At 40.1% G+C, this 18,095-nt stretch overlaps 1 protein-coding gene across 13 annotated transcripts in view; it reads left to right on the top strand.

Annotated features, from left to right (window-relative positions):
• Nucleotides 1–18,095, top strand: part of Lmbr1 (limb development membrane protein 1) — a 115,960-nt gene that overhangs the window by 90,703 nt on the left and 7,162 nt on the right. For all 13 annotated transcript variants that reach the window (XM_040738662.1, XM_040738652.1, XM_040738650.1 and 10 more), the window contains 3 exons: nt 2,262–2,335; nt 2,549–2,639; nt 4,312–4,378. In XM_040738662.1, the coding sequence (XP_040594596.1) occupies nt 2,262–2,335; nt 2,549–2,639; nt 4,312–4,378 (232 nt within the window). The remainder of the gene's footprint in view (nt 1–2,261; nt 2,336–2,548; nt 2,640–4,311; nt 4,379–18,095) is intronic.

Here is an 18,095-nt window from a genome sequence, read left to right as displayed (position 1 = left end):
CATATATCATTAAATATTCATAGTTAACATGCTGTCTTTTGTCATCCTTTTGCAATGCTCTTGTCTCAGCCTTCTAAATGCTGAGATTACAGATGTATGCCACTATATTTACCTTGCACACTTTTCTAGGGGGTTTATAAAATTTGGAAGCATCCCTTTTCTGCTGCTGTTGCTGGTGGTGTGTGTGTGTGGGCACACATGCATGTGCACATGTCTGTGCATGTACACATACTTGTATAAATACATATACATACATGCTTGTGTTTATGTTTTGGGACAGGATCTCATGTAGCCTAGGCTGGCCTCAAGCTCCCTATGGAGCTAAGGATAGCTTAACGTCTGATCCTTTTGCTCCCACCTCCTGCATACTGGGATTACAGGTAGGGGCCATCAGATCTGGGGGCTTTTGAATATATAAAGTGGTATTTGATTTACATTTTGAAGTTCATTTTGTTTTCCTATGTCACCAGCTTTTCCGGTCATCATAGTAGTGACTTTAAAACCCTCCTGACCTTACTATGTCACATTTCTCTGTAAGCTAGATGTTGCCATTTTTTTCTCATAGAAAAAAAGTCAGTCCCTATCTTAATTCCTTTCTTTTCATACGAGATGAAGATACCCTGCTTTTATTTTCTTTAGCCGTTTTCTTGACTTTCCCAACTAGCAGTGTGTCTGGGACCTTTTTCCCTCTGTCACCCTTGATTCACCCAGCAGTTCTCCCTTGAGTGTCTTCTGCAAAGAGCATTCCTCTCTCTGTAACTCAGAGCGTCTTTTTAAATCCCAAAGTCCCTAACCATTAAGCGGCTCCCGTGACTTTTGTTGACTCTCACCACACTTGACTGTAGCAGAGGAGCAGGGTGCATTTTGTGTCATCTCCTTACTACACAGTACAGTGACTTGTACCTCCAGGGCTCCCTGCATGCTCCTGTAAATAGATGAGCCCTTTTTAATTTTCCCAGTCTCTCTTGAGAGAGTGAATATTCCAGAACATTTTTCCATCGTGGCCCGTATACCTTTGTAGGGGAGGAAAGTAGGATCTTTTCCTTATCCAGCACAGGGTTCATGGTGGAGGTGTGAGTAGCAAAAGGTATAGTGAGAGAAAAGTGGATGGATTTATTTAATACAATATTTATGAATGCTTAGCTTCCATTTGCTGAGGAGTGGACAGCAGTGGGCAAGCTGGACCATGAGGGTGTGGTGTGCTGCTCCCTAATCATATGTCTACTACTTCTGGGTCCTGCCTTCAGGAAGGAGGAGGCTCCTCTTCTCTGGAGTAGGGAGCACAGCCCCTACAACAAGGGATCTTCCTAGAGTGCCACGTTGGGCTAATGTGTCCAAAAACTGACCACTTGCCCTTGGCATTGTTCATGTTCTCTTAAATGACAAATATGATACTCATGCTATCACTTTATTCATGTATGGAATTGCCATGGTTATTCTTATTCCTTTATGTCCAACTTAGAGTGTATATGTAATGTGTATGATACCATGTATTGATTTGTGTTTTATTTATTAGTCTGACTGCATTTTGCTTTACCTCTGCTATTGTAATTTAAGACGACCAGGGGAATGGTGATGGTTATTCAGAGATTATCTTTTAATCTCTAGCAATAAGCTTTAAAAGTACTGTTTCTATTTTAGTGGGGAGTGATATATACTGTCAGTTATCCGCATCTGGACATTATTTTTCTGTTTTGTCTAAGTTCTTGGTAAAGGTAGGTGGTGAGATTGAGCTAATATTTATGAAAGTTATGCACTGTTTTTTGTTTTAAAATTACTTTAATTTTTTTAAAAAAGTGATAGCAGTCACACTTTTGTAACTGAATTGTTGAGAAAAATTTGAGAAAAGGAAACCGGATATACATACATGACTTGTAAGTGTATCTTAAATTTGGTAGGCTTTATAGTATAATTTTCATATGTTGTTTCTGCCTTGTTTGGGTCTCTATTATACTCTAAACTATTATATATTAGTCTAGTTAAAAATTTCCTAGAATATTCAAGATGCTTTTCTCAAATAGTAGATTATTCCATTTTATAGCAGTAATTGTAAAGTTATCATTTTGGCAAGGGACTTAAAAGTACAGCTGAGGTAAATCGGGTTAATTTTGAACCTGTTAAAATTATTAACATGCTGCTGAGTTTGTAATGAAGTCAGTTGGCTTTTGGGAGATTCATGGTATTCTTAGGCGTTGTATGCTCCCAATTGGAACTGTCTTGTGTAATGGTATCACTGGTTCTGAGGAGTGTCTTCCCTGCAGGGTCCTGGGATAGGAAGCGCCTCTCTTTCCACTTTTGGCTTTGTGGGAGCTGCACTTGAAATCATTCTGATTTTGTATCCTTTCTTCAGCTGAATGTTATGTCTATTAACAAGTTTTCTGTCTAGTTCTTGGGGACATGGTAATTTAGTAAGACACTTGTCTAGAAGGAAAAGCAAGTTGGTCCTTCTCAAGCCTCAATGGCTTTTTGTTGGGTTTTGTTTTTCCTGTGGGCTTCAGACTTTGGGAAATGTGCATTCTCTTGGAGCATTTTTCCTTCATTCTCACAGCTATCTCATGGTGTCTTCTGTTGTTGGTTTCTATAGCCTCAGATTTTTTGGAAACTTTACACCCAAGAAGGATGACACAACTATGACAAAGGTAAGGTAAAGTCTTGGGTGCTGGTAGCTTTTCTTTTGCGTCCAAGACAAACAAGTGCTTTAGTTAGTAATCGCCCTGAATGGTTCATCTTAGCTGGTAGGTATTTTTAAGCAGCAGACACACAAAGGAAGACTTTCAGAATGCTGAGTGACTGGGAAAGGATGTGCTCTGTGTAATTTGGACTGCGTCCATTCACTTGTAAATACATAGCACTACAGAACTTGGTAACTAGCTGTAGAGTTCTCCTGAAAGGACCCCCTTTCTTCTTAAAGAGAGCATATTGCTAATGAGTAACTTGGACTATGCTAACTGTACTTCAGGAACTTTTCTGAAATCTGAAGAACTTAGTTGCTACAAGTAGTAGAGACAAAGTATTTCAATTCTGAATAATTAATGTGAGAAGGAGGAGCTCTCTGTTCAGAAACTGTGTGGTTTGAGGCTAATTTGACTTCATATAATATGTCATTGGCCAGAACAATAAAGACTGTTATCTTACATAATAAATGGATCTTTGTAAAATAGTCTCACAGGCTGCCTAAGAAGAATGTTTAAAAGCTGCTGGCCTGTTTCCTTTTTTATTATATGGTCTATATTTACAGCCTATTTAAAGTGTGTATGTATGTATAGATATATGTATGTGTATGACAAAGAACCTCCCCTCTATAATACATATTATATATATAGTCTATCTATCTATCTATCTATCTATCTATCTATCTATCTATCTATCTATCCACCCACCCACCCACCCACCCACCCATCCATCCATCCATCCAGATGTATAAGGCTATAGATTCTTTCTTTTTCCATTCTTTTAAAAAAAGTTTATTTAAAAATTTATTTTTAATTTTACATACCAACCCGAGTCTCTCCTCCCTCCCCTTCTCCCTGCTTCCTGAACTGACAGCTGAGGAACCTGCATGGGACCAAACTAAACCCTCTGAATGTGGGTGACAGTTATGTAACTTGATCTGTTGGGGGAGGGACCCTGTCAGTGGCACCAAGACCTATCCCAGGGACATGAACTGGCTTTTTGGAGCCTATTCTCTGTGGTGGGATACCTTGCTCGGCCTGGATACAGGAAGGAGGGGCTTGGTCCTGCCCCAACTTGGTATGCCAGACTTTGTTGACTCTCCAAGGCTAAAGATTCTTGAAAGTCAATAAGTAGCCAGTATTTAGTTGAGGTGATTGATTATAAATACTAATCGGTGTTTTCAGTGCCTCTTATTGAAGATGAAAGAATAAACAGAAGATATTTTGGTTTCTAGTGTTTTCAGATCTAAGACTGAATCTTATAATAAGTTAAACAGATCAGAGTAGATACTATATAAAAGAACTTGGCAGCAACCAGCCCTTAAGATTTAGTCAGAAGTCCAAAGGTATTCTTTTTTTTTATTTCATAGTCAAAGCGTTCACATTAACATCAATAATATAAAATGTGTGTGATTTAAGTATTCTATTGAGTTTATATTTGCACCTACATTATATGTGTTTTGTGGAATTCATAGAGATAACTTTAAATGGAAAGGCTCATTATATTTAAATTTTACTCTAATGGTTAGTATCATTAAGAAGTTGCCTAGTGCCCTGTACTGTGGCTTCCCAGAGTGCTGTTAGTGGCTCTTTGCCTCCTGCAGTTTTACTCCTTACCATTCTTTCTTTCTCTCCACAGATCATTGGGAATTGTGTGTCAATCTTAGTCTTGAGTTCTGCTCTGCCTGTGATGTCAAGAACACTGGGTAAATTTTACCGAGAAATGTTCATTAAAAATCCATATCTTTATAGATAGATTTACTAAATCTCAACTTTTGCTTTGTAAATTGTTTTTCAAAATCACCTTTGAAATATAATACTTCTTTTACATTATTCTGTATTTCATTTGTGTATAGGGCCATACCAAAACAAGTGCTTTTCTTAGACAAAGGCCATTTATTTTTTAGGCACTTCAAACATTCCTTTCCTAAACAATAGACTTTTTTTCCCTCACTACATTCACAAGTTGGGCTTCTGAATATTCTAGTGTAGAAGCTGACTTTTAAAAACAGTTTAATGCCTAGAAAATATTAAACCAATTTTTTATACGGGAAGTGTCTTTCCAAATGTGTAGTTTAATGTGTGATTTTTAAAAGTAGAGATTTGTAAACCCATTTTAAGGTGCTTTGTGTCCATGAAAATAGAGCTGAGCATGATGTGCAGTCCCTGGGAGCACATGCCTGCCAATCATAGCATTTCCTTACGTCGTCAGGGTTCAGATAGGGTTTTACCATCTTTTAAAAGTAAAAGAGAATTCTACTTTGTCACTGAAAGAGTTGAGTTATAAGTCATTTAACCCTTTTTACAAAGCATTGTTCTAGGCTGTGTGTTTTTGGCTAAATATTATTTCAGGCAGAAGTTTCTTTTAGGCAGTTCTATACAATTCTCTAGACTTAGGTTTTAACTTTGGAAATTAGTGATTAGAAAATTACCAGATGGATTTCATCTGTGAACTCTGACCCTGGCTTCAGTAGCGCTTGTAGGCCTGGGGGTTTGCTCTGCTCAGACACTGCCTCTGTTACTGATTCAAGACTCATGTCATCAGTGTTGCAGCTATGTCAGCAAGTGGGAACGTTGTTGTTTTCTTGGTAATTGTTTTTTACAAAGTCTTCCATATTTTAATAAAAAGTAGAATTCAAGTGTAAGTGTAAAAGAGACCTCTATTCCACCAGCCATTCATTTAGTGGGTATGTCTCTTTTGTGTCTGATTGGTAGGACACGTCTGCTTATGGTGTGCTAATCTTGAAACATGCACATTAGTGCCACCATTTGAAGCTAAATGCTGTATCTGTTAGCACAGTCCAGCAGATAATGGTAGTGATCAGCCATCTTTCCACTTTAAACCTCTGCAAATTTTATTTATTGTACTTCGTTATTTAAGAGTAATTGGTAATCATTAATGTATTTCGATTTTGTGGGAGAAAAAAAATTACACACCTCGTATAGGCTTAATACAAAGAAAACAAATTAATGGCAAAATTTACCTTTTGAAGCCTGACAAATTAAATTCCTGAGTAGTTTGCCATAGAGATAAATAAAAAGGAAAAAAAAAGATGGAACAATTAAAATGCAGCTGAGAAGCTCTTGGACCCAGCTGTCCAAACAGGATTAGTGGAGTGCGCCGCGGTACAGTGAGTCATGTGGCGCCGTGTAAGACAGCGGCACGCACTGCAATACGTGTTATGCCCAGTGGCACTGAATAGATGAAAAGAGTAAATACGTTAAACAGATTCACGGAGGCTTTCTGCAGTATTAAAAAAGCAAAGTTCTAGACTAGAGATAAAGCCTTATTTTAGTATTATGGGAAATGCAAACTAGAGAGTTACTTTGTAATTCTTCTGTTAACGCTTTAGGATTGAGTCTTTGATTTTAAGAAGGTGAGATACAGAGAGCTGTAGTGAGTGTGCCCCTGCTGAAGAGCAGGATTGTGATGCACCAGCTGAAAAGCTTGAGACGAGAATAGAGGATGCATTAACCACATTCCTCGCTGTGAAAGTTTCCCTCTCTCCTCGCCTCCCACAAGGAGATCTGACCTCAGCGTGGTCTCCTTGGCTCCTGTGAGATCAGCCCACAGCATCTGTCATTAGGAGAAATGGGATACAGCGGAACAAAATATAGAACCTAACATAAAACTTTTCTCTATTTCAATGATGGTTTGGTGGAGAGGATGATCTCAATTATGAATTGAAAGCACACTGAATCCAGAGTATCATAGTTAATTTGGTGATACAGTTTCAAGAAAAAAAACCAGGGAGTTTTCTTGTAGCTATTTTCTCTTAAGAATAATCAGCTGCTATTGTTGTTGCATCATGGGTACTGCAGTCTACAGCTGAAAGTTTGAGTGCTCATTAAAGCATTACTCTCAGATAGTGTGCTACATTTGAATGGGGAAAATGTATTCATTGAAAAATGTTCACTAAGTAACTTAATAAGCTTATCACTTGCTACAAAGAAGTTGTGAGGGTTATTTTGAGCAGGCATTTTAAGTTAATGAAATGTAGTTTATTGTATGTAGCAAATGTAAGATTTTTGCATTCAGCCCTTTAAAACCTGTAAGAGCATTGTGCGGCCTATGATGTGATGCATTGCTCTGTTGTGTGGTCAAACTGTGGTTGTGAAGAGTCCCTGTTTTGGCATAGTGGATGCTCTTAAGTAATAGATTACTGTTTAACACAGTCTGAGTGTGACTAGAGGGTATGGCTGTAAAATGGTGAATTCAGAGCAGTGAACCACAATCATCTGTAGATGCCCAGTCTTCTCTGTTTTGAAGAACACGTCTCATATAGTTGCCAGCATGGTCCTTATAGTGCTCTGTGAAGAAAAAAACAATTGAAGGTTGTTTCTCATTATTCTTCATCTGAAGTCCCAGAGAAGTTTTCCTTCAGTTGCAGACAACTGTCTTTGAATTACATTTGTTAATTATGTTTCAAAATTACCTTTATTTTTATCTTGGAAACCTTTTCTATATAAGTTACAAGTTAGGCTAGGTCCAAATGCTGACTTACAAAAAGTATTTATGATGCTGAAACAAAAATGCCTTTATATCAGCTTGTACATATTTTAGGTATCTCCACCTATTCCTCATCTGAGTTCAGCAATCTGTCATCTAGCAGGAGATAAGGTAGATTATTCTCTTTTGTTGCATCTTGATTCAGGGACTTTGTTAGAAATTACTGTTTCTTGAAGAGTTTTTTATTTGGGTAAACTGTTAGTCTTCACTCTGGGCTTTGCCTGTTTCCTGTTTCTCAATGTAAGATGGAAGGAAATGATGCTTTCATAGATATCCATCAGTGGCAGATGTGAAACAGAAGTGTAATTTATATATTCCAGTTATGGTATCTATGTAAAAGTAGTTTCAAAATTCATACTGAAAATTTCTCAGGAAAAACGTATGTAATGTCATTATATCCAGTTGCATTAAAGATAATAACAAATAAGCAGTTTTAATTAACTTATGTCTGACTTCTAGTGTTCCTTATATATTTAAACACTAAAATTTGAAGATCTGACATATAATCCTATATTACATGTCAGAGCCAGGAGAGCATCTGGTGATGGACCTTACTCATGTCTGCCTGTCCTGGCCATGCTTTCCAGTGCTGTGCTGGTCATGGCAGTTAAAACGTAGCTGCCCGTTGAAGAGTTCCTAAGCTTTAGCTTGTGTGACAGTCATTCCAGTTGGGATCATCTGGTGAGGAGCCTTAAGGATCCATTTTAAAATGTGAAGATGTCAGAGCTTGACAGTTATAGTAAGGGTCTCATTTATACTAAGAATAGAGAAACCTGACCTAGCTGAGAGAGTATCTCCAGTGGAACGAATGCAGTCAACTTGGAGACAGGGTAACAGCCTATCTCAGTTGTAGAAAATGTTTAAAAATAATTATGTAATTAAATACATAGATTACATTTATGAACATTAAGTGTTAGATTGGGCTGAAGAGGCTTCTGACCATGATTTTTAAAAAAATTTAAAATAGTGTTTTCATTACTTTTTTGAGACTGTCACAGGCATACACAATGTATTTTGATCATATTCACCCTCCTCTCCGTAACTCCTCCCAGATCCACAGTTTGCCCACCCCATACTCCCTCTCAGCTTTGTGTCCTTTTTTCAAAGCCCACTGATACCAATTTGTGTTGCACATGTGCTCATTAGTGTAGGGCCTTCCACTGGAGCATGTCAACCTACCTGGTGTCAGATCTCTAAAGAAAACTGACTCTCCCTCCTCAGAAGTCATCAACTATCAATAGCTTCCCAACCAAGGTGGGTGGGGCTCATGAGCTCCTCCCCGCTCCATGCCCAAATGTTGCCTGACTTGAAATTGTGCAGGCCTTGTTTGGGCAACCACAACTGCTGTGAGGTCATATTCAGAAAACACTGTTTGACTCAAGTCCTCCCTAAACTCTAGCTCTTACAATCTTTTTTTTTTTTTTTTTACTTTTTTTATCATTTTTTATTTTAATTTTAAATAGCTTGTTTTACATGTCAATCCCAGTTCCCTCTCCCTCCCCTCCTCCCACACTCCCCTTCCCCTCCACCCTCCCACCCTATTGCCAAATCCTTCCACATAGGGGATATCTAGAGTCTGTCATTTCACTCTGGGTAGGGTCCAGGCACTCCCCTAAGAGTCCAGGCTGAGAGAGCATCCCTCTTTGTGCTATAGGCACACGATGACTGATTGTATTCCAGGGATAGACACTGATCCACAACGCAGGGCCCCATAGGTTGCCCAGGCCTTCTCGCTGACACTCACATTTGGGGGGTCCAGATCAGGTACCAGAGTGACCTCGAGTGATCTAAAGTGATAACACCAATTGGCAAGCTAAGCAATAGTGGAGAGACCACCTCGAATGCCCATTCCTGATAATGAACTTGATGTCTATAGCCATCTAGGAACCTTCATCCTGTGACTGATGGAAGCAGAGGCAAACACACAATTAATCACTGAACTGAACCCAAGGAACCCAGTGGCAGAGAGAGAGGAGTGATGAGCAAATTGGCAAAGAATGGGCTGGCAAAACCAGCAGAGACAGCTGATCTGAACAGGGGAGAGCTCTTGGACCCCAGAGCGACAGTGGGGAGGCCAGCATAGGACAAACAGTCATCGTGTGCCTATAGCACAAAGAGGGATGCTCTCTCAGCCTGGACTCTTAGGGGAGTGCCTGGACCCTACCCAGAGTGAAATGACAGACTCTAGATATCCCCTATGTGGAAGGATTTGGCAATAGGGTGGGAGGGTGGGGGGGAAGGGGAGTGTGGGAGGAGGGGAGGGAGAGGGAACTGGGATTGACATGTAAAACAAGCTATTAAAAATTAAAATAAAAAATGATAAAAAAGTAGGAAAGGTTTTGAACTTATTTCCTCTGTCAGCATCTAGACATCTGAAAATTAATTTTAAACCAAAGCACTTAATTAGGTCTGTATGGTGCAGGCTGCTTGCGGATCCCTGGGTTGTCCCAGCTTTGGCGTCTGACATTTGTGATCTCACATCCATATCTCATCTTCATTATTGTTACCCACTTTCCCCTGTTTTTTTCCTCCTCCTTTGTCAATCCCTTAACTGTCTCCTTCATTGCTACCACTCATCATCTGTTCAAAAATGCACATCTCTGACCCATCGCCTGCCCCATGTTAAGCAGAGATCAGCCTAGCTCTGGGCTGCCTTGGAGCCCACTCTATACTGCACAGGTCATGGAAAAGCGGAGCTCATTCATCTTAGGCACTTCCCTCCAAGACGCCAGTCAGGTCAGAGACAAAGTCATGGCAGGGTTTCTGCTGTCTTGCAGGCAGCCTCCTTTCTTCCTCCTGAACACCTGAGAGGAGTCCACACATACAAAGTGGGTTCTGGGCCTTCCTGTTCTTTTTGATTTTGAGGAGAGTAGGGTAAGAAGATTTGAAGCCAGACCAAGAAAGTTCCGTAGGAAAGGGCCAGATGCTCCCATCTTTGAAACTGGTTCTTTCTTGTTATTCTCCATCATTGGATTGTAGTTTATATATGAGTCCACACACTGAAGTCCACCTGGCTACTTCATTAAATTGCCTTCAGTTAGAACAAAGTAGCTTCATAGCAAGTAAACAGTTATGAAAAATGATAATTTCAGACACATTTCCCCATCTCTAAGCTTTAGTTTGCATGCTCCCAAAGCCTTCTGCCTTTGACCATTCTTTGCTATCCCAAGACACCTCGTTCTTTGAGGTGAAGTGAAACCCTATGTTGCAGGTAAAATGTCTCAGGTTTTTGGACTTTCAACTTTGTGTTACACTTGCCTGTTTGAATTGATGTTCTTAAGAAACTTTTCAGTCCTTAGAGGACAAGGCCCACTTCCTACATCTTCTTGGCTTATAGAGCCGTAGTTGGTAAGCTCAAATGATGTCTGGGAAGCTTCTTGTTGAGGATGGCTGTTTTCAGGGTAGATGCAGTCATTTCCATGCACCTTCCCTCAGTCCTTCATGCCGTCACTTTCCTGCTCTCAGCTTGTTTGACCAGGCATTGTTTCAGAAGACCCTTACAACAACAGCCAAAGGGTGGAGACAGCCTGTTGTCAGATGAGAGGACAAGCAAACTTGGTATGCAGCACATCAAATGGAGTGCTACTAACCCATAGCAGCCAGTCAAGAGACAGACAGTGTGGAGTTCTGATTCCAAGAGGACTTGCAGTAGTTGTCTATAGAGACAAGGACAGTTGGTGCTTACCAAAGGCCCTGGAAGGAAGGATGGAGAATTGCTTGGGAATAGTTTCAGATTTACAAGATAAAGGATTTTGATGGTGATGGTTGTAAGCAATGTGACTATTACTAATAGTACCAAGCTGTGCATTAAAACGTTTATGTTGGTACATTTAATGTTACATGTCTTTTACCACAATTAAAAACGAAGGAAAAGGAAGTCTTGATATATGGCATAAGGTGGATAGAATTTGGAAATTTCCTGTGCCTATCCACATGGCCTGTCCACAAATGGCCAAATGCCGTATGGTGTCACTAATAGGGGCAGGGGTGAAGGTAGAGTCTCAATGGAAACTGCCTTGTGGAAGTGGAGTATCTCTTTGGAGAGGTACACTTATGTTGGAACTGAGGAGAAGGTATTTAATGTCTTCAAATTGTTTGTCTAAGTGGTTAACTATATGTGATGTGACTTTCATCTGAGTTACTTAAGAGGAAAACCCGTTGCTTAATATGTGCACAGAAAGTATTGTACTATCCCCTGTCGTGGCACTGTCATGGATGTGGAGGCCTCACTGTTTGGTCATGCAGTTGCCTTTGAGTGTTTCTGTTGCCTCCCAATAACATGATCCTAGTGGGGTTGGAGGGAGCAGGTGGAGAGGATGCTGTGGGTGGCCAAAGTGGTATAGGTAGTGCTCACCTTGGGGTGCCAACCTCACCCTTCTCTGTTCATCTGCCCTCCCCTCCCTCCCCTGGCCCCTTCTTCTTGGCAGTGCTGGGGATTGGACACGCAAGCGCGTGCAAGGCAAGCGCTCTACTGACAGAGCTGCCGCCCTAGCAGTCTCGTGACAAGCACTGGCATGAAGGGTTTGGCTGTTGTCTGTTTATTGATGTATTTATTGTAGTTGTCATCCACCATGCTCAGTGTGACCCTTTCTTTCCCTGCTTTGCTGGAATTCTTCCCAAGATGGATGGTAGGCTTTGTTAAATGCCTTTCATGCATCTATCAAGACAGCCGCACACTTTTTAAAAGTCTTGAAGTATGTTGAATTACATTAATTCTCAAGTGTTAGTCTGCTGTTTCTTGGGTGAGCTCCATGTGTTATGATGTATTATCTTTTTGGGTTTAATATAATGAAAACTGGCTGAGGCATTTTCTTCAGTGTTTTTGATGACATTGTTCTCCCTTTTTGTTTGGAGCTTCTTTCTGCTTTTGATGTGTATGTAATGCTTTCCTCACTACATGCGTTTAGAAACACTTGAGTTTCCCTGGGTGGTTTTCACAGACTTGCCTCTCCTCCTTCAGTGTTCCATTGCTTACTGACGATGCTGTCTTGTTGGAAACTTACTTTTCACCGAGGTTGAGCAGCAGTTCTGTGTCTTATGGGAAGAGCCCCCTCAGCTTGAACCAGCTTTGTTAATGTCAGCAGCAGTGTCAGGCCTGTGGGCTCCCTCAGCCACCAGTACAAGTGGAGACTCTGCACCGACACAGACCCTTGTGCTGCCTCCCTCTCCACGTGTGTCGATTGATGGCCCTCCCAAGTGGCAGCTTTGATTTCACTGTGCAGTTCATCGATTTAGTCCTTTGGAGTGTATTTTCTGACGCTCTTGCAATTGGAGCTGAGTTCACTGATTCTTGAGGTCTTTTTCCTTTCCCGACCCGAGTATTGCTGGCTGCAACCCCTTTCCCCTTGCAGCCACCCCTGTTTCTGCACCCCCACCACCGCACCCCATGCTCCAGCTGCTCCCCTCTGTGCTGCCCCTCCCTTGTGTCCCCTCCCGTGCCACTCTTCCACACCCATCCCTCGCTGTGCCTCCCTGTTGCCGCCCCCACAGCTACATCACCCTTGTTGATGTACCCCAAACCTTCACACGGAGCATTTTAATTTTCATTTTGTTAAGAGTACTTTTTCTTCTTTGACTCATGGGATTTTATTTTCTTTCATGTGTCGTTAATTTCATTGAGGAAATATACTAAGTGGGAAACCATTCAATTAATACATATATTTATAAAATTACTTATTTATGGGTATTACATGAAGTTACAGTTGAATAACATCAAAAAATCTCTTTCTATTGTGTATCAGTCAGGGTCCTCTAAAGGAACAGAGCTAGTGAAGTGAAAATATATGTGTAATTTAATTAGCCTACTCTTTTAAATTTATTTATTTATTTTGATTATTAAATTATTTAACTTTTTACACATGTTACTCCCAGCTCCCTCTCCCTCCCCTCCTACCCCGTGTCCCCTCAGCCCCTCTAACCCCCTATCTCATCCCCCTTCGGCTCCCCAGGGAGGGTAAAGCCTTCCATGCATAGATTTTCAAAGTCTGTCATATAATCCCGGGCAGGGCCTAGGCCCTTCCCTGTGTGTCCAGGCTGAGAGAGCATCCCTCCATGTGGAATGGGCTCCCAAAATCCATTTGTATGCCAGGGATGAATACTAATCTACTATCCGAGGTCCCATAAATTGCTGAGGCCTCCTCTCTGATACCTAGGTTGGGGGAGGAGGGTCTGGATCAGTTCCAGACTCATGGGATATTTTGAAGTATGGTATTTTGTTCCCAAACATTTGGGGATGTTTAAGAGATTTGCTTTTTGGTAATTGTTAGTTTAGCTTCATTGTTGATGTCAATGTCAAGGAATGTACTTTGCGTGTGTGGCATCGTTTTAATTTATTGAGCAGGCTCTACAGCCTGCGTGCAAGGCACAGTAGAAAGGAAAGGGCGGGCCTGTGCTTCACTTGGGTGCTGTGTTTTCCAGGGTCAGGTTCACTAGCTGGCAGGTGCCCTCATGCCTCCCAGATCCTTGGGTCCACTTGACTGCTGATGAGAGGGGACTGAAAGCACTGGCTAGGATTGTGGACCGCTCTCTTGAGTACTTCTATCAGTTTGTTTCACATTCTTTAAAGCTCTGGTATCAGATGCATAAGTGTGGGGGTCCCCAGTGCAATTATGATAGTGGTGCTCATTGCTTAGCTGGTAACTCTTTTCTGAAGTCTCCTTTTAGTCATGTTAAAATGCCATTTCTCCTTTCTTATGACGCTTTTCCATTCTTATACTTTAAACCTGTGTCTTTATGTTAAATAGCTGTGTGATCCTGTCTGGATTTGAATAGCGAGAGTATTCATATCAAATTGATTTCTCCCCTTTCTTCTTCATCTGCATCCTTACAGATAAACTTCTCCTTTGTTGGTCTATTGATATAACTCTGGGAAGTTATTTGACCAGTTACGTCAAGGCTTATACAGTATTACAATTTTGTGAATAGGGCAGTGATATTCATAGTATATCAGTAGTAAGCTGCCTGGATTCCTTTGAATACATATGTAGAAGGGATACTATTGGATCATTTGGGAGTTCAAGTTTTAATTTTTTTGAGAACCCTCCATACTGATTTTAATAGTGGCTTGAATAATTTACATTCTTATTATCAGTGAATAGGTTTCCTTTCCCCACATCTTCACCAGAATTTGTTACTTTTGGTTTTTGTTTATTTGTTTGATAAAAGCATTTCTGGCTGGGGTAAGATGGAATCTTGGTGGCATTTTGATGGGTAAAGATGTTAGATTTTTTTTTGTATGTGTGTTTATTAGTCATTTAAAAAATCTCTGTTGAGAACAGTTTAGTTCAGTTGTTCATTTATTGAATTATTTGCTCTTTTAGTGTTTAATTTTTTGAGTTTTAAAAGTGTATTTTATATATTAATCTCCTGTTAGATGTCAAAGATTTTCTCTCTTTCCATAGGCCTTTATCATTGTTTCCTTCATTATGCCGATTTCTAGTCTGATGCAGTCCCATTTGTATCCTCTTGCTTTTGTTTCCTGAGCTGTTGTGGTCCTGCCCAGAAAAACTGTGCCTGTATCTTGCAATATTTTTTCTTACCTTTAGTCTAGTAGTTTCAAAGTTTTAGGTTACACTGCAGTTTTTAAACCTATTCTGAGTTGATTTTTGTGCAGGGGAGGCAGTATCTAGTTTTGGGTTTTGTTTTTTACTAAAGATACTTGCCCTTCCTGGCACCATTTGTTAAAGAGGCTGTTTCTCTCCAATGCTTTTGGTTCCTTTGTCAAGAACCAGATGGTGGTGGCTTACTTCTGTGTCTTCTACTTCATTGGTGTATGTTTTTTTTTTTTTTTTTTTTGCCAGTACCAGGCTGTTTTTGCTACTATAGCTCTGTGGTATAATTTAAGATTTTGTGTAACATTTCTTGCAATGCAAGACTGTTGTTAATAAATTCCATGCTGTTTGGATGTCTCTATTTGCCCTTATTTTTGAAGATATTTTTTGGACATGAAATTTAGATTTTTCTTTCATATTGTCTTAGTTAGGGTTCACTATTTCTGTAAAGAGATACCATGACCATGACAACTCTTATAAAGAAAACATTTAATTGAGGGTAGCTTGCTTACAGTTTCGGAGATTCAGTCCGGTATGATCATGATGGGAGCATGGAGCGTGCAGGCAGAGGTGGTGCTGGAGCTGAGAGGGCTCCATCTTTCAGGCAACAGGAAGTTGACTGACTGAGGGAAGCTTGAGAAAAAGAGACCTTACAGCCCACCCCCACAGTGACACACTTCCTCTAACAAGGGCCACATCTCCTAATAATGCCACTCCCTTTGAGGGGCATTTCCTTTCAAACCAGCACACATACTTTTAAAATATTTTGTATTGTTTTCCCCTTTACATTGCTTTGACAAGAAATTTTCTCTGATCCTTATTTGTTATTTTTTTTTCTTGTGGAAGGGTTAGCAGTTTGATTATTTTGTGCTTAGACAGGATCCTCCTTAGAATTATTTTGGTCTTTGAGTCTATTATGCCATATGCGTCATCAAATTTGGAATATTTCAAGCTGGCAATTCCTAAACCAATATTTCTTGAAGGAATTTATTCTTGTTTTTAATCTCATAGAGACTGTGTGTGTGTGTGTGTGTGTGTCTGTGTGTGTCCTTGTGTATACATTCATGTATGTGGGGTTGCATTTGTGTGTAGTATGTGTATGTATTCATGCAGGTGTTGATGCATTTGTGCATGTGAGTATAGTCTAGAGGTCAACCTCAGGTTTCATTCCTTAGGCTCTGTCTACCTTGATTTTTCAGACAGTGTTTTTTTTTTATAGGCTTTGAGCTCGCCTGAGTAGGTTAGTCAGGCTGGCTGGCCAGCAACACCCAGGGATTAACCTCATATTTTCATAGATTCTTGGAATTGAACTCAGGTCCTCAATCTTACATAGCAAGAACTTAACTGGCCAAGCATCTCTGCAACTACTCTCTAGGGACTCTGGACAGTAAGAGCATCATCAGCTACTGGGAATCAATTTAGTTCATTGACATTGTTAGTTTCCTTGTTCTGTCTTTGCTGTCTTTGACTACGCCAGTCTCTGTAACATCTAGCCAGCTCTTAATCCTATCAAGTATGCTTTTCTAGTTTACACCGTGTTTTATAGGTCAATTTCAGGCTTTTAAAATCTTTTGTGTACTTACTTAGTAAGTTCAACTTTTCCTCTAGCTTGTGTACTATAGGAAAGGTTGTGGCCACTGGTAACAGTCATTTCTGGGTTTCCTGCTCAGTTCTCCACTGACTCCACTCCAAGCATCTTTCTGTTCACTAAGCCGTCCTCATGCTGAATGCTGATTCCTTTCTCCTTGGGGAGGGTGTTGGCCTTGTTTGCTCCTGGAAGGCCTTTTGAGGGAGGAAGCAGCAGCACTCACGGGCTCACTTTGCTTGTTCCTCATCTTTCAGCAGTCACTGTCCTTCATGACTTGATATCTAGAGTTTTGAAAACCATTGTGAATATCACATCCAGGTTTTAAGTTGTTATGGTAGGTGAGAAAATCTTGTCTCTTTTATTCCCTTTTGGCTAGCACCTGAAGCCTGCAGTCATATTTCTAATTGATGTAGTTTAACAAAAACATTCTTTCATAGTAAGACTGACCATTCTGACTTTTGCAGGAGTGCTCTGGTATATGCAACCCACAAACAAACAAATGTTTTTAAAAATGGAAGCTGGCAAGATAGCTCAATGGGTAGAGGCACTTGCTCTGAAATCTGACAACCTGAGTTCAATCCCTGGAACCCATACATGGTGGAAGGAGAGAACCAACTATCACAAGTTGTCTTCTGACTCCCACACATGTGCAGTGGCACATACATGCTCACAAACTTACATATACATAAGATAAATACATGTTTAAAGATTTTAATGAAATAAAAATTTCAAGTTAGTCTTTGATTTTTAATTTTCATCTTCCATTCTACCCCCAGAACAGAAACTTAGTTTTGTAGTAACTCTTTTTTCTTTTTAAATAAAAATGTGCCTGCTTATACCAATCCTGAAAGCATGGATGTTTAGAGTGACTGTAGATTTTATTGCTTGGCTGCTTCTAGGTCATTCTTATTTTAGACACTATCTTAGCCAAATTATTTCAGAAGTGTAAGTAGGGGAGGGAATCTGGAAACATAGTGAAGGTGGTGTTGAAACTAATCATTTGAGTTTAGAGATTAATTTTAATACAAATTAATAAATTTGATAAAAACACATGTTGTTTTGGCACCTTTACATTAAAACCATGAGCATTTGGGCTAGATACTTGTGTCCTAGGCCAGATTGTGTAATTTACTGATAACATCACTTTCAGGCCCTTTGTGCCCCACACCTTACAAATGCTCTGAATGGCCTTGTGCAGTTTCGCCAACATGAACATGCTTGCTCAGAGTAGAAGTTGACTCAGGTGGGCAAAAGAACATGTGTTCTATTGACTTACAATGTGGGTGGGGCAACCTGCGCCTTCTCAAAGTCATTGTATTTTGTGCACCAGTTCTTTTAAAAACGTGAGTAGGAAAAAAGTTGTTTTTGAAAGAATTACTCATGAATTGAGTCCTTGTGTGGGGGAGGCAATGCATTGCTTGTCATGAAGTGTTGTACGCAGGTCTCATGACCCTGTGCCTTATTGCTGTCTAATGAAACTTCTTTCATGTGCTTGGGTGCGTACGTGTGTGTGTGTGTGTGTGTGTGTGTGTGTGTGTGTGTGTGTGTGTGTGTGTTGCTTGTCTTTTAACAGTGATAGGATAGGTGAAGACCTTCAGATATTTGCCCAAAGGTATCTGATAGTTTGATATTATTATATTTTAAAACGTGATGTCTTAATGCCATGTTACCTTTGTCCAGAAACACAAGTTTGGAAGTATTATACATTTATATAATAAACTTTATCTCTGCATTGTTACTTTTTCTTAAGTGTTGGTACTTTCAATTTGAAAAAG

This window comes from Mesocricetus auratus, unplaced genomic scaffold (assembly GCF_017639785.1).
Source record: "Mesocricetus auratus isolate SY011 unplaced genomic scaffold, BCM_Maur_2.0 Super-Scaffold_100676, whole genome shotgun sequence".
Classification (NCBI taxonomy): Eukaryota; Metazoa; Chordata; class Mammalia; order Rodentia; family Cricetidae; genus Mesocricetus; species Mesocricetus auratus.
Note: the sequence above shows the minus strand (reverse complement) of the source record. Positions and strands in the feature narration are given on the sequence as shown.